Source organism: Oxyura jamaicensis, chromosome 5, assembly GCF_011077185.1.
Source record: "Oxyura jamaicensis isolate SHBP4307 breed ruddy duck chromosome 5, BPBGC_Ojam_1.0, whole genome shotgun sequence".
Lineage (NCBI taxonomy): Eukaryota > Metazoa > Chordata > Aves > Anseriformes > Anatidae > Oxyura > Oxyura jamaicensis.
The window spans coordinates 3,692,836-3,705,048 of NC_048897.1; the positions used below are offsets into that span (position 1 = coordinate 3,692,836).

Sequence of the window (12,213 nt, forward strand, 5' to 3'; positions counted from 1 at the left end):
GCTCATGGTACAGCAGCACTCCCTCCAGACCGGGCTGCCCAGGCACGGCAATGCGATGCGGTGCGATGCGATGATGCAATGCGATGCAATGCTGATTGGGAATTAATTAAGTTTAATTAATTAAATCTCTTTAAGCTGCAGAGGAGGAAAGTGACAGACCCCAGGCCGCTCATTAATGGCTGCAGGGCTGAGGCCGTGACCCCACTGTACTGTGCAACCACCTCCTGCTCCAGAAGGTGAGCTGGCCTTGCACGAGCTTTTACTGGGCATGGGAGTGTTTTCTCCCCAGGTTACAACATACTTACAAAATATTCCTGAAGTTTGGAATTCCTGGAGTGTCCCTGGGGAGACACTGGGAGCCCACAGGTGGGAGAAGCCACCCGATGGCAGCAAGGCTGCCCACAGCTAGGGGAGGAAATGGTCCTTGGCCACCTGGGGTGGACATTCGATGGCAGCCAGAAATCCTCCCTGAATTTACTGAGTCAAATATAACTAAAAGAGAACAAGTCTTGGAGAATAAGTCCTATGAGGAGCGGCTGAGGGAGCTGGGGCTCTTTAGCTTGGAGAAGAGACCTCATCGTACCTTACAATTACCTTACAGGATGTTGTAGTGAGGTGGGGATCAGGCTCTTCTCCCAAGCACCAAGTGATAAGACAAGGGGAAATGGCCTCACGTTTTACCAGGGGAGGTTTAGGTTGGGCATTAGGAGAAATGTCTTTACTGAAGGGCAGTGTGGTATTGGAACAGGCTGCTCAGGGAAGTGGTTGTCACCATCCCTGGTGGTTTAGACTTCAAGAAAGGTGCAAATGTAGAACTCACAGACAGCATGGTTTAGTGGTGGACTTGTCAGTACTAGGCTGAAGGTTGAACTAGATGATCTTTGAGGGCATTTCCAGCCTGAATGTTTCCCCAAAAGGCTTTTGTGGATTCATAGAATCAAACAAACCACCACCACCAACAAAAAAAGCAGGAAACGAGGTGCACAGAGAGGACATGTTTCCCTTCCGTGATGCCACAGGAGCAATGGCACCGCACCATTCAGCCTATCCAGAGAACAGCTTGTACTCACCCCGCTGGGTGCTCCTCGGGACAGGATCATTTGCACGTGCAGCAACCTGAGAGTAAAATTGAGTCACAATAAAAACAACTTCTGTGTTGTGATTTCCTGTGAATCAGAGGATTTGTCCCCTGGGCTCCCTCCAGCCCTGCCTGTTCTGCCCAGCCTGCCCTCCACCCCGAGCCCCATCCTGCTTTTCCACCAGTTTGGCTCCCAGCCCCTCCCTGCAGACGTAGGATGCTCGTGCCTACTCGCTGCCATCCTGAGCATCACCATAAGTGGCATCTGCTGGATGATTTTAAGCTGTGAACCGCTGAAGGGAAATGTACAGCCCACGTCTCAAGCCTGGGTAGTGGGTGACAGACTCAAAAGCCTCTGATACAGTCATTAGCCTCAGTGAAGTGAATTTAATAAGGTTTGGTTGTAGGCTTTGTTGTTTTGTTTTTAATCCTTACAGGACAGATATCCATGATGCTAAAAAACATTGCAAGAGAAACCTCCAGAATGAGTAGCAAAGGAGGCCTGAAGGAGGCTGGCTTTTCCACCTGCGTTCAGTATGGCCTCTCCAGGACAGAGCTGAAACACCCAGCGTTTTCACCCTTCTGCCTAGCTCGTAACCTCTGGGAAGATAACCGATAGCCTGTCTTTTGCACTGGCATCTCCCACGTGCACGTCGTTCGCTTTGAGAGGGAGCAGAAAATGTTAACAAAGAACTGCTGAAGAGAAACTTGTTTACCCAGCCTCTCCAGTAGGATAGGGCTTTTTCTCAAATACCGCGCTACAGCAGGTTCTCGAACCCTCTTTATCCTCTGCGTTAACATTAAGCACATCTCAGGTTTGTATCTTGAAAGAGAAAAGTGAGCACGGGCACCCCGGGAAGCTGTAGCCCGAGGCCCCGGTGCCCGATGGAGGGTGGCGGTGGCTGAGGGCCTGCTGCGAGCCCAGCTGCCGGACGGGGCGGTGAGGGGGCAGAGGACGGCGTGCTCACAGCCTCCTGAGGGGACCAGGCAGCGCCTGCACCTCAGGGACTTGTACCAGGGGTGGAAGCAAAGCCTGACCAAAAAGCAGACCGAGCCTGCAGTCTGGGGAGGATGCTGTACAACCTTACAGAGCTCATTAGCCCCTTCCTTACCCGCAGAGTGCACCCTCCTCCTCCCTGATGGTTTTCCTCAGCTTTAAGCCGGAGCCAGGCTTCAGCCGTGCTCCTCAGGCAGCCTGCCTGCACTCAGGTGGGCGCAGATGCACCCCACGGGGCGCCCCCATCGCACTAACACCTTCCCCTCCTGCCCCTGGGCCAGCCCTCACGGCCCCGGGGAAGCCGAGGGGATGCTGTTCGCCAGCTGTAAGGACAGGCTTAGGAAAAGCTCCCACCCCCCAGGGGTCTGCCCCCAGAAGCGTTAGCTGGAGGCTGCAAATCGCTAGGGGGTAATCCCTCCTAATGGGGAAGTGTAAGCTGCCCGAGGGGAGCCCTGAGGGAGGACGTGCCGCGGGAGCAGGCTGTCAGCGCAGGAACAGCGCAAGAGAACAGATAAATTCTCGGTCCAGGGATTTGCTTCTCCTGCAGAGGGATTCGGGCACTCCTCAGCACAAATACCGTGGTTGGGGAGTCGGGGAAGTCTCTCACGCACACCGTAAGCCCCACATAACTCCGCTCCTGCCCCTCATGGGAAAGCCTCTGCTTTTCGGCTCCAAGACAAGCCTGTCCCGTCCCCACACCGCTGCTTGCTCTACCAAACCGACCCGCGCTCACTCCGGCTGCAGCACCACGTAGCTCAGGGGCTGGAAGGCACAACAACTCATACGAGACCAGAAAGTACACGTGCAGCTCTGAACGCACCACACCTGCCCGGCTGCGTTCATGTTTTTGGGCACAAGCACTTCCAAACATCCTTAAACATCAAGCTACTTTAATACAAAGATCTCTGAAAGGCAAATAAAGTTGTCTAAAATCAGCCTAGCTCGTGTCCCGTCCCACCAGCGTGTACCCGGCGGCACGGACCGCGAAACCTCTCCGAGCAGCATCCCTGGGGAGAGCGCTGCTGCTTCTGCACGGGCTGCCGGCAGCCTCTGAGTCCCTCCAGCCCTCTCCAGAGGGGCAAGGAGAGCCCGAAGAGGACAGCAGGACCCCGAAATAAGGACAGTCCGGTAGGTACTGTGCAAATATATCGGATTTTATTACTCTTTTATGGAAATAACAACAGACATTCAGGTAGAAACATATTAAATTAACGCAGTCAACAGTTTAAATGCAAAAATAAATATAAAGTCCAGCAGCTCAATGCATCTAAAACAGCTCGTATTTCTTCTAACGAATAGAAAAGATTTTTTTTTTCTTTTTTTTTCTTTTTTTTTTTTTGTGTGTGTGTCTTTCAGACGGAGAGTTTCGTACAATCGAATAGAAACGCAGGTACAACAAGCGCTTTCTCAGAAAACATCCCGGCCCGCCGGGCGCCCCGCCGAGCCTCCCTGCGGCCGGGTCCCTGCCGGAGCGGGGCGGGCGCAGTCCCACCGGGCCGGGCCGGGCCGTGCCGAGCCGTGCCGAGCCTGGCCAAGCCGAGCCGAGCCTGGCCAAGCCGTGCCGCCCTCAGAGGGCCGAGTCCGAGTCGCTGGAGTCGAGGCTGTTTCGCAGGCGGCAGCTGCCCAGGCGGTCCCGCTGCAGGCTGAGGTTCTGGGTGCTGCGCCGCAGGCACTCGAGGGACTGCAGGAAGGACTTCTTGGCCTTCTCCTCCTCCATGGGGGACACCCCCTCCTCCTCCACCTCCTGGATCTCGTCGAAAGTCACCGGCTGCGTCTTGAAGCGCGACTGCCGCGGCCGCCGCAGCTTGCCCCGGGGGGCTCGGGCCGGCCGGGCGGGCGGGGGGAACTCCTCGGCCACGCAGACGAAGTGGGGCATCACCGCCTGGTAGCTCGAGCAGACGCCCAGCAGCTCGGCGGGCTTGGCGGCCATCCTGCCGCCCGCCGGGGGGCACCGAGCCGGGCCGGGGGACGGCGCCGGGGCCGGCGGGGCGGGGGGCGCTGCCTCGGCCGTGCCGGGAGCCGGGTCCCGGCGGGGAAGAGCGGCGAGGAGCCGGGCGATGGGAGCGGAGCCGGGCGACGGGAGCCGAGCGGTACCGGGCGATGGGATGGGAGCGGTGCGGAGCTGAGCCGGGCCGGGCGCTGCGGAGCCCCTGTCGTCCCGCCTGCCCCAGCAGAGCGGCTGGGCTCGGCACGGCTCGGCACGGCCGCTATATAGCCCGGGCTGCCCACGCCCGAGCATGCTCAGACGGCGGCGGGGCCCCCCCGCTGCCCGCTTCCCTTCCGCCGCTCCGCCCCCGGCCCCACCGCCCCCCGGGCCGACCCCGGCCCCCCCTGCCCACGGCCGGGGCCAGGCCCACGCTGCCGCCTCCCCCCCCCCCCCGGTGCCAGGGTCAGCCCGACGTAAGGGGCTGGGGCCGTCCCCATCTGGCTCCCGGCCGCGGTTTGATCGCGATTAAGTACCTGCTTCGGTGCGACGCCGGGTTCTTGCTTCGCCGAGCGGTCCGAAATTTTCCCGTCGCCCTGGGTCCCACTCGTGATGCCCCAAGACGGCCCGCAGACACGAGTGGCACACACGCGCGCTGCCGAGCCGAACAGGAGCTGGCAGAGCAGCGCGGGCTGGGACGGGGCCGCGCTTCTGAGCTGTGCGTGCCAAGGAGGCTCGGGGATGGAAAAACCCCGCAGCGTGAGGAAACCACGCGGCAGGGATAGGAGAGGAGCTGGAACGGAGCAGAGCAGAACAGCACGAGGGAGGTAGAGCCTGAAATGGTTCGTCCAGCAGTGGACACCACCGCAAAGCCTCCGCTCTGTCTTTCGGTACAACACGGGACCAGCTGCCCTCCTGAGCAGCGCCGACGTCTCGGGGCTCCACCAGACCAGGCCGATGGCCTCGTGCAGCAAACCACCACAACTGCAGCCCCGTCTCAAACCGGCCACAACAATATGAGCTGCTCTGGGAGAAAGGTGACCAGTGGCTGTTGTCAGCGTGCCTCAGAGGGCTGCTGGCTGCTCCGCTTGTCGCCAGCGCTGAGGGATCGCTCGGAGCCTTGGCTGCAGACAGCATCTGGCTGCAGTCTCGCAGCTCCTTGGCTCCCCAAAGCAGCTTCGGGGCCAGGCTCAGTCTGAAGCCTTTTTATTGGGAGATGCAATTAACTTAATATGGGAACAATTTTCTGTCAGGTCAAACTGAATCATTCCAGTTTGGAGAAGACGGTGTTTTTTACTGTTGATTTTAATGGCTAAATTTAGCCCCCTGAAGCCCTGACTGCATTACGAGGAATCTCTCTCCAAGGGACCCACTTACAGCGGATTTTATTCCCGAGAGCTGGACTCTGTGGCGCGGCGAGGAGCGAGCTGTGCTTCCTCAGCACAGCCCCTGGGCAGGACAGGACTGCGGGGTGAGACCTGGAGGACTCCTGGGGCCTCTCCTGCAGGAGCAAACTGGCAGCAGAGGAAAGCATCTCACATTCATGTGAAGCAAGGTAAATTTAATCTGCTCTAGCAACAGCCTTAGCATAAGAGAATCCAGGGCCCTGCAGAAAAAAGGCCCACTGACTCACTACCTGAAATTCAACACGCGCATCCCCCAACTACCCACCGAGTTCCATAAAGAAAGTTCAGCGAGGGCAAACTGCTTTCCTCGCAGGTAGGACGAACACCAAATTCCCTCGCAATTAGGACTATAAAAGGCTCTGGGAAATTTCAGTGCTGAGTTGGAGCAACATCACCATGGTAATAACCAGGAAGCCTTAAGTTTTTGTTTGAGACAATTCAGAAAAAAATATCCTGTGACATAATCCCCCCAGTCAGGTCTGCAATGCGCTAATGTAAAAAACTATATTTATTCCAGTGGCTTAAATCATGCCTTTAATCTAGGTTGCTCCCGGTATTGAAATGTGACCTCATCGTATAGATTACAGAAACCCTCGGCCGTGGGGATCATACGAGGGGATTTCTTTCCTGCATAGCACAGAGCTGAAGTCACATCGCGCGCCAGGGCACGGCACCCAGGCTGCAGGGACCTCTGCCCGAGGCTGGGAGCATGTCCAGTGCCGTACAGTTCACATAAAATATACAACTGCCCAACTTTGGGAAGCTCAAGTGCCAGACTCAGAGAAGGATCTGCTAACACGGCTGAAACGCTATCAGGGAAATGAGTTTATGGCATGGGGTCACTCGTTTGACAATGCAATTACAGGAGACGCGCAGCCTTTTAGTGACTCCTCTTGCTGGCTACCACAAAGAGTGCCACACAAGGGGAAGGAAAGAGGAAGAGAGGGCGACATCCACCTTCTGCAGAAAGCCAGGCTTATCCCCGGCAGAGGCGTTTCAAATCTCCCAAAAAGCTCTTGAGAGGAAAACCTGCCCCTCGCTGCCCTGCCGGCCAGCACTGCCAGCCCCGCTCTTTGGTTCTGCGAGGCAGCACGCCGCGACTGGCAGCGCGCAGCAGCCCTTCGGGATGTTGCTCCTGGCAATAACTCACCTGAGGTAATGGGAAGGGGTTCAGGTTCTTCTCCCGTTCAGTTCACATCCCGAAACAACCAGGTTTACAACAAAAACTGCAACCTAACAGATCCCGGCTCACAAATACGAAAGCACGAAACGGACAAACAGGTAATCGGTACAAACTGCTTCTGGAAGCAGAAAAAAAAATCTCACCCTTTTCCCTGTGCGCATACATGATTTAACCTTGACTTTGTACCTTCCTAATGGGGGAACCCAGGTTACTCAGGAAGGCCCAATGGAAACCCACTTCGAGTCTGCCAACTGGAAAACCATCACTCATTTCTGGAGACCGTACGCCAACAAAGAGCAGAGCGCAGCCCGGCTGTGCGGCCAGGGCGAGCCCGAGCACACGGGCACGCACTTCGACCAGGGAGTTGTTTGGCTCGTTACCTGCAAAGGCTACGCTCCCCAGGTTGCTGGGGCACATCCCAAGATGTGCCCTTTCCTCATGCATTTGTTTAGCCTCTGTCTTTCTTCCCAGTGTTTCTAGCAGCGACTTCAGCAGCCTGGTAACGCTTTTCCTTAAAAAAAGTGCCAAATTTGCCATTTGAAAATTAAATTTGGCCAAGTCATGGATTCACAGTTCCTTACAGACACAGTTCCTTACAGACACAGTTCCTCACAGCTACCACAACCATCTTTTCCTCGGCCCGTCCCAGAAACCTCCCCCTCGGCCACAGCCACCTGGGTGCTGGCCCCACGCCCTCAGCCCCTCGGGCTGGGGACTCCCCGGGGCCACAAGGCAGTGCTGGCTACCTCAACTCTGAGCACGCCACCTCCGTTACGTGACACGTGTGCTTACAAAACCTACTTACGTGTGATGCCAAATCATTTCAGGTCACAGATCAGGGACGTGAATCCGGCACCGCGGGCAGTGCTGGGACCCGGCAGCTGCTGGGGCCAGGAGGGCAACACGGCCCCTCCAAGGGCAGCTCCAAGGCTAGAACAACAACGGGAACGGCTTGGGACAGAGCTGGGGGCGATGACTGGGATGGCAAAACCCAGCGGGGGCCATGCGGCACATTGCCCACAGGGTACGTGGCGTTCAGCTCTTCTCCAAACCCACTTCCCCGTGCCAGCCTGCCACGAGGTCTGGGACCAGGTCCACGTCCCTCAACACAGCATTCAGCGCTGCAGGGAGAGGATGCACCCACAGCATGACTGCAGACGATGGCAGAAACTCGTTAATTCTTGTGAGGAGCTGGGACGATAGGACAGAATGGCTAACAAAGTGCATACGAAGATCCCACCCCCTCGGATAGCTCACTTTCAGTCTCGCCTGTTTGTGTGCTTCAAGCCACAATAAATCCCACAAAGCTGCTCTCTACCAGTTGGACAGCGTACAGACCAAAACGTTTGAATGTATTAATGCTCCTTACAGAAATACATTGTATTATTCTGGTTTTAATTATTTTAATTGTAAAGTGATAGCTGAAGTGAAGCCAGCATCTCAGTAGCTATGTCACAGGATAACAGCATTTGGCTGTCATCACACTACCACTAATAAATGTGGTAATAAAGCTCTTTGTTTTCAAAAAGAGCTGCAAAATGTTCCCTGACGGAAACTGCTGCATTAAATTTCCTTTGTTTGGCCTGACGGGCGTCAGAACGGATGGCAGCTTTTCCCAGCACCGCTACTGACGTATCAGGACATGATGCTGCGAGGATACAAGATAAGAATGCAGCTCAGACAACAGGCGAGCAGTTATTTCAGAAACATCAGCTGCTCTAAGAAGGAATCTGTGCTTTTAACGATCAGAGAGACCTGCATATTCCTGCTGCTTTTGGTACACAAGTCGCAGGCGCTCAAAGCAAAGTTCAGCTATGACCTTCCACGGCTTTACCTGCACACGTATTTCTACCTCTAATTGTTCCTGTGATGCTACTAATTAAGCAGTGCTTGCGATTCATAAAGCACATCCTGACTTAGATTGAAAAGCTTGACAAATATTTTTCCCTGAGAAAACACATTTTCAAAGGAAGTTTTTGGGGAAAACACTCTTTTGTGCATGCAGGGAGAACTTCACTGACGAGCGCAGGATTTCCAGTCCCTCTGCAAGGTCCGTGCCCAGTAGCCAGGACGGTGCTGGGGGCGCCTGCCTCCTTCCAGGCACAGGACCAGGAATGATTCTGGGGAAGGACTGAGGAGGGGAGGATTCCCTGCTCCTCCCCAGGCAGCTGTGCCGAGCACGCGACGCTGGGTTTGGTGTTTCTTCTGCACCCAGCTGCTGAGTTTTGCAAGAGCTGAGGAAACGTGATTATTTCTGAGACCTTTGTTACCCTCTGTCGGATTTGGACAAAACCAACCAACGAGCTCTCAATTAGCCAGGGAGGGCTGGCGGCACAGGCACATAAGCTCTGGCTTCTTTGGAAGTCAGACAAAACCAAAACCTTTCCCACGTGAGGCGAGATTTATAACCACAGGCTGGTGCCACGGTGGGATCCCAGCACTCCTGAAGTGTTTGATCTTCCATTTTCTTCTGTGTCTAAAAACACCGCAGAGCACCCAGGTATTTCAGCAGAACACATTTCCTTTTTTCTTTTTCCCCTCTTCCTTTAAGCCTATTTACAAGTAGTGAAGAAAGAAATCAACTGGAGTCTAGGGATGAAAATGGAAAGTTTCTCGGCACGGAACTACCAGACCTTAGGTAATCATATCCTGCAGACTGTTTTTTAATCAATCTAACCCTTTTCAGGGACTTCAGGCAAAAACTGAGAAAGTGACACCAGTAAATAGCTGAATGCTACTTGTCCCAGCGGCCAAAGCCTTGAGGAGGGGATCCAATGCGATGCTAACGCTGACAAGCAGAAAATAAAAAAAACAGTAATCGAATCCCTGCCAGATGAAAGCCAATTGTACTCAGAGCTGAGGACTGACCTGAACGCCAGGAAGTTTTTCTAAGACAGAACAGAGCCATTGTGCTCTAGGCAAGGGAGGCCAAGGCAGGAGCTAAGTGAGGAGCTAACCAAAGAGAAGAGGAAAGCGCCCTGTGCAACACAGAGAGCTTTCAGGGAGAAGCAGCCCACACTCAGCTGTTGGATTGTATCCGCAGCAGCACCGAGGCCTGAAGGGTTTCCTCGCGCTGCCGCGTGCCCTCCAGCAAGTCACGTCTCTGTCTGTTCCTGCTTCATCTTTTGCTGTCTGCATCAGAAGCTTCTCAGGGCAAGAAGTCCCCCCGCAGCACGCCCCAGCCGCGGCGAGGACCCGATGGCCAGCAGCGAGTCACCAGCATGACCTCCATCCCACGCAGCGCCGGGGCTCTGCTGGCCGTGCTGCCTGCTTTGTGCTCCGCTCTGCTCTGAGGGACCGCGCTCGGCCGGCTCAGCTCCCTGATCAGTCCCCGCAGGGCTGCGTGGCAGCCTGCCCTGGCGCAAGGGAATTGCTGGAAGCGCGCCCGGGCAGAGGGTTGGCACAGGTAGCTCCCTGCTCAGCTGAGCTGCGCCGTCAGCCTGCTCCAGTGGGGGTTTACGCGGCGTCTTCACCGTGGGACTGAGTAGATAACAGCCTCGTGTTGATGGCAAAGCAGTTGCACAGGCAGAAATAGGTTTTGGTTGAGCACCGCTCTGGATCAAATGAACGCTGTCTCTCCGGGTGATCCCCTGGGATTTGAAGTCTTGCTCAGCCAGAAAAAGCCTCCTGAGTGATTAGGACACAAAGAGGCTTTGTTTCTGTTGGAGAATCTAAATGAAATGTGGGGCCCTGTGAGACAGACCTCCTCGCTCCTTATTCTGATTAAAACTTTACACTATGCTACCTGCTCCCTTCCCTTAAAACAGGGCGTCCCCGCTACCTGGAGACACGTCCTCAGGGTGGGAGCGGCCAACGACCTGCCAGCCAACCTGTTCTTGACAGGAGCGCGGAGTAACTCCCAGAGCCGCGCCGAATGCTACGCAGGAAGAGCACGAGGTAAATCAAATAGGTCGACAAGCGAGAAAGCACGCATCTGTCATCCTGCTGAGTGAGTGGCCCTTTGGGAAGGGCCAGCGTTTTTACCGAGAGCTGCTGTGGAGCCACTAAATAATACTTACAGGCCACTCTCTCGGGCATGCCAAGAAAATGAGACGATAGCAGCAGGATCTCAGCAGAAGTTCGGCGCAGGGAGGACAGGCCGGCGAGCTCCGATTTAAACAAATGGCACAGGTTGCCATGGAAACCTCAAGCATTTATAAGAAGCACTTCAAAAACAAAACAGAGTGAGGCAGATTTCATATCCAGTCTGAAAATGTTTATGACCAGAAAAGGCAAAGTGGGTGTTAAATGCTTTTTAGCTAAGTCAATAGTACCAGCACTTGACGAGGAGGTATTATGGATTCGCAGCACCCATAGTACGTCTTCTGTCCTGAACCCCAGGAGAACAATCTTCTGTACTCTGCCAGTATTGTGGTACAAAAATTCTGGTTTCTTAACCCCTTCCTGGCATCCTGTCTCCTTCTAAATTACTACCGTCAGAAGGAAATTTCAGGTAGCTATATTAAACCCGTCAGTCATGACAAGTGGAAAATACATAGCTAGAATTAATCTGAGACAGGAGAAATAAAATTATGTACTGCTTTACAGCTAATCAAAACCAAAAATAAAGATTTTTATTTTTTTCTTGAAAAAGAGAAATGATGAACTTCACTCTTGATTTCAAACAGAACGTGCACAGATCAGCCTGGTATGGCCCAACACTGCAATATTTAATCAGATATCCCCAAGCCTCATCAAGAGTTTCTGCTTGAATATTCAATTATCTGAATATTCAAGCTCTGAATCCTTTGTGCAAGTAAAAGCATTTGGGTTTGGGTAAACCAAGCAGTCCTGCAATGTATTTTACCTTGTATTATTGTAACGAATTCTGAGTTTACAACTTTGTCAGTAAGCTTTTGGCTGGGATTCCTGTACTGTCAAAACACTCCTGGGAAGGAAGAAAACCTTCTAACTGGAAAATAAACCTTTTGGATAGCATTTTTAGAGACACTGTTTTCAAATCCACATACCTAGAGGGAAAGTTCCTCCAGCTGCTTCTAAGTTAAAGCCTAGAACATAACTACACATTTACATTGTACATAAACCTCTCGCTGTGTGCTTGACTCAACGGCAGAACGAGCTGAACTGTACCACTCCGAACTCTCAAGTTGGCTGGTCTCCAGTTAAAACTCGAGCCTTTAGGTGTCACGAAAACAACACCAGAATTAAAAACCTTTAAAAACCCTACCTTTGCACACATCCACTTTGGGAACCACGAGAGCGCTTGCAGTATTAAAGAACAGATGTCTACCTAGGAGAAAAACGTCCCCGCAGAAAGATCTCCTGAGGAGATGTGGGCTGGAATCTCCTCTGCTCGCAGCCACTTCCTGCGGTTCCGGAGGGCAGGAGGTTGCAATCTGCTGCCACCTGGCTAGGTGACTTTTTTGGGAGGAGGTGGGGGGAGGAAGGAAGGACCCACAACTTCCCAGCTGGCACGAAGAAACCTGACCTCTGTGCCAACTGTTCCCCTCGCAGCCAGGGCATGCAGGCCAGGGGGAGGAACCACGCCACGTGCCTTTTCCCCACCGTCATCCTGCTTAGGATACGAGCAGCAGCACGGCCGGCAAGAGCACGAGCAGCACACAGACAGCAGCAATAAAGTGATGTCACCCCAGGAGAGCTCCG

General features: G+C 54.1%; 1 protein-coding gene across 1 annotated transcript; it reads right to left on the bottom strand.

Annotated features, from left to right (window-relative positions):
* Positions 1-3,208: 3,208 nt before the first annotated feature.
* Positions 3,209-4,173, bottom strand: C5H11orf96 (chromosome 5 C11orf96 homolog). Its single transcript, XM_035329119.1, has 2 exons — positions 3,641-4,173; positions 3,209-3,610 (listed from the first exon to the last, which is right to left on the bottom strand). Exon 1 carries the CDS (start codon positions 4,003-4,005, stop codon positions 3,643-3,645), a length of 363 nt encoding a protein of 120 aa, XP_035185010.1. The 5' UTR covers positions 4,006-4,173; the 3' UTR covers positions 3,209-3,610; positions 3,641-3,642.
* Between the last annotated feature and the right edge of the window lie 8,040 nt (positions 4,174-12,213).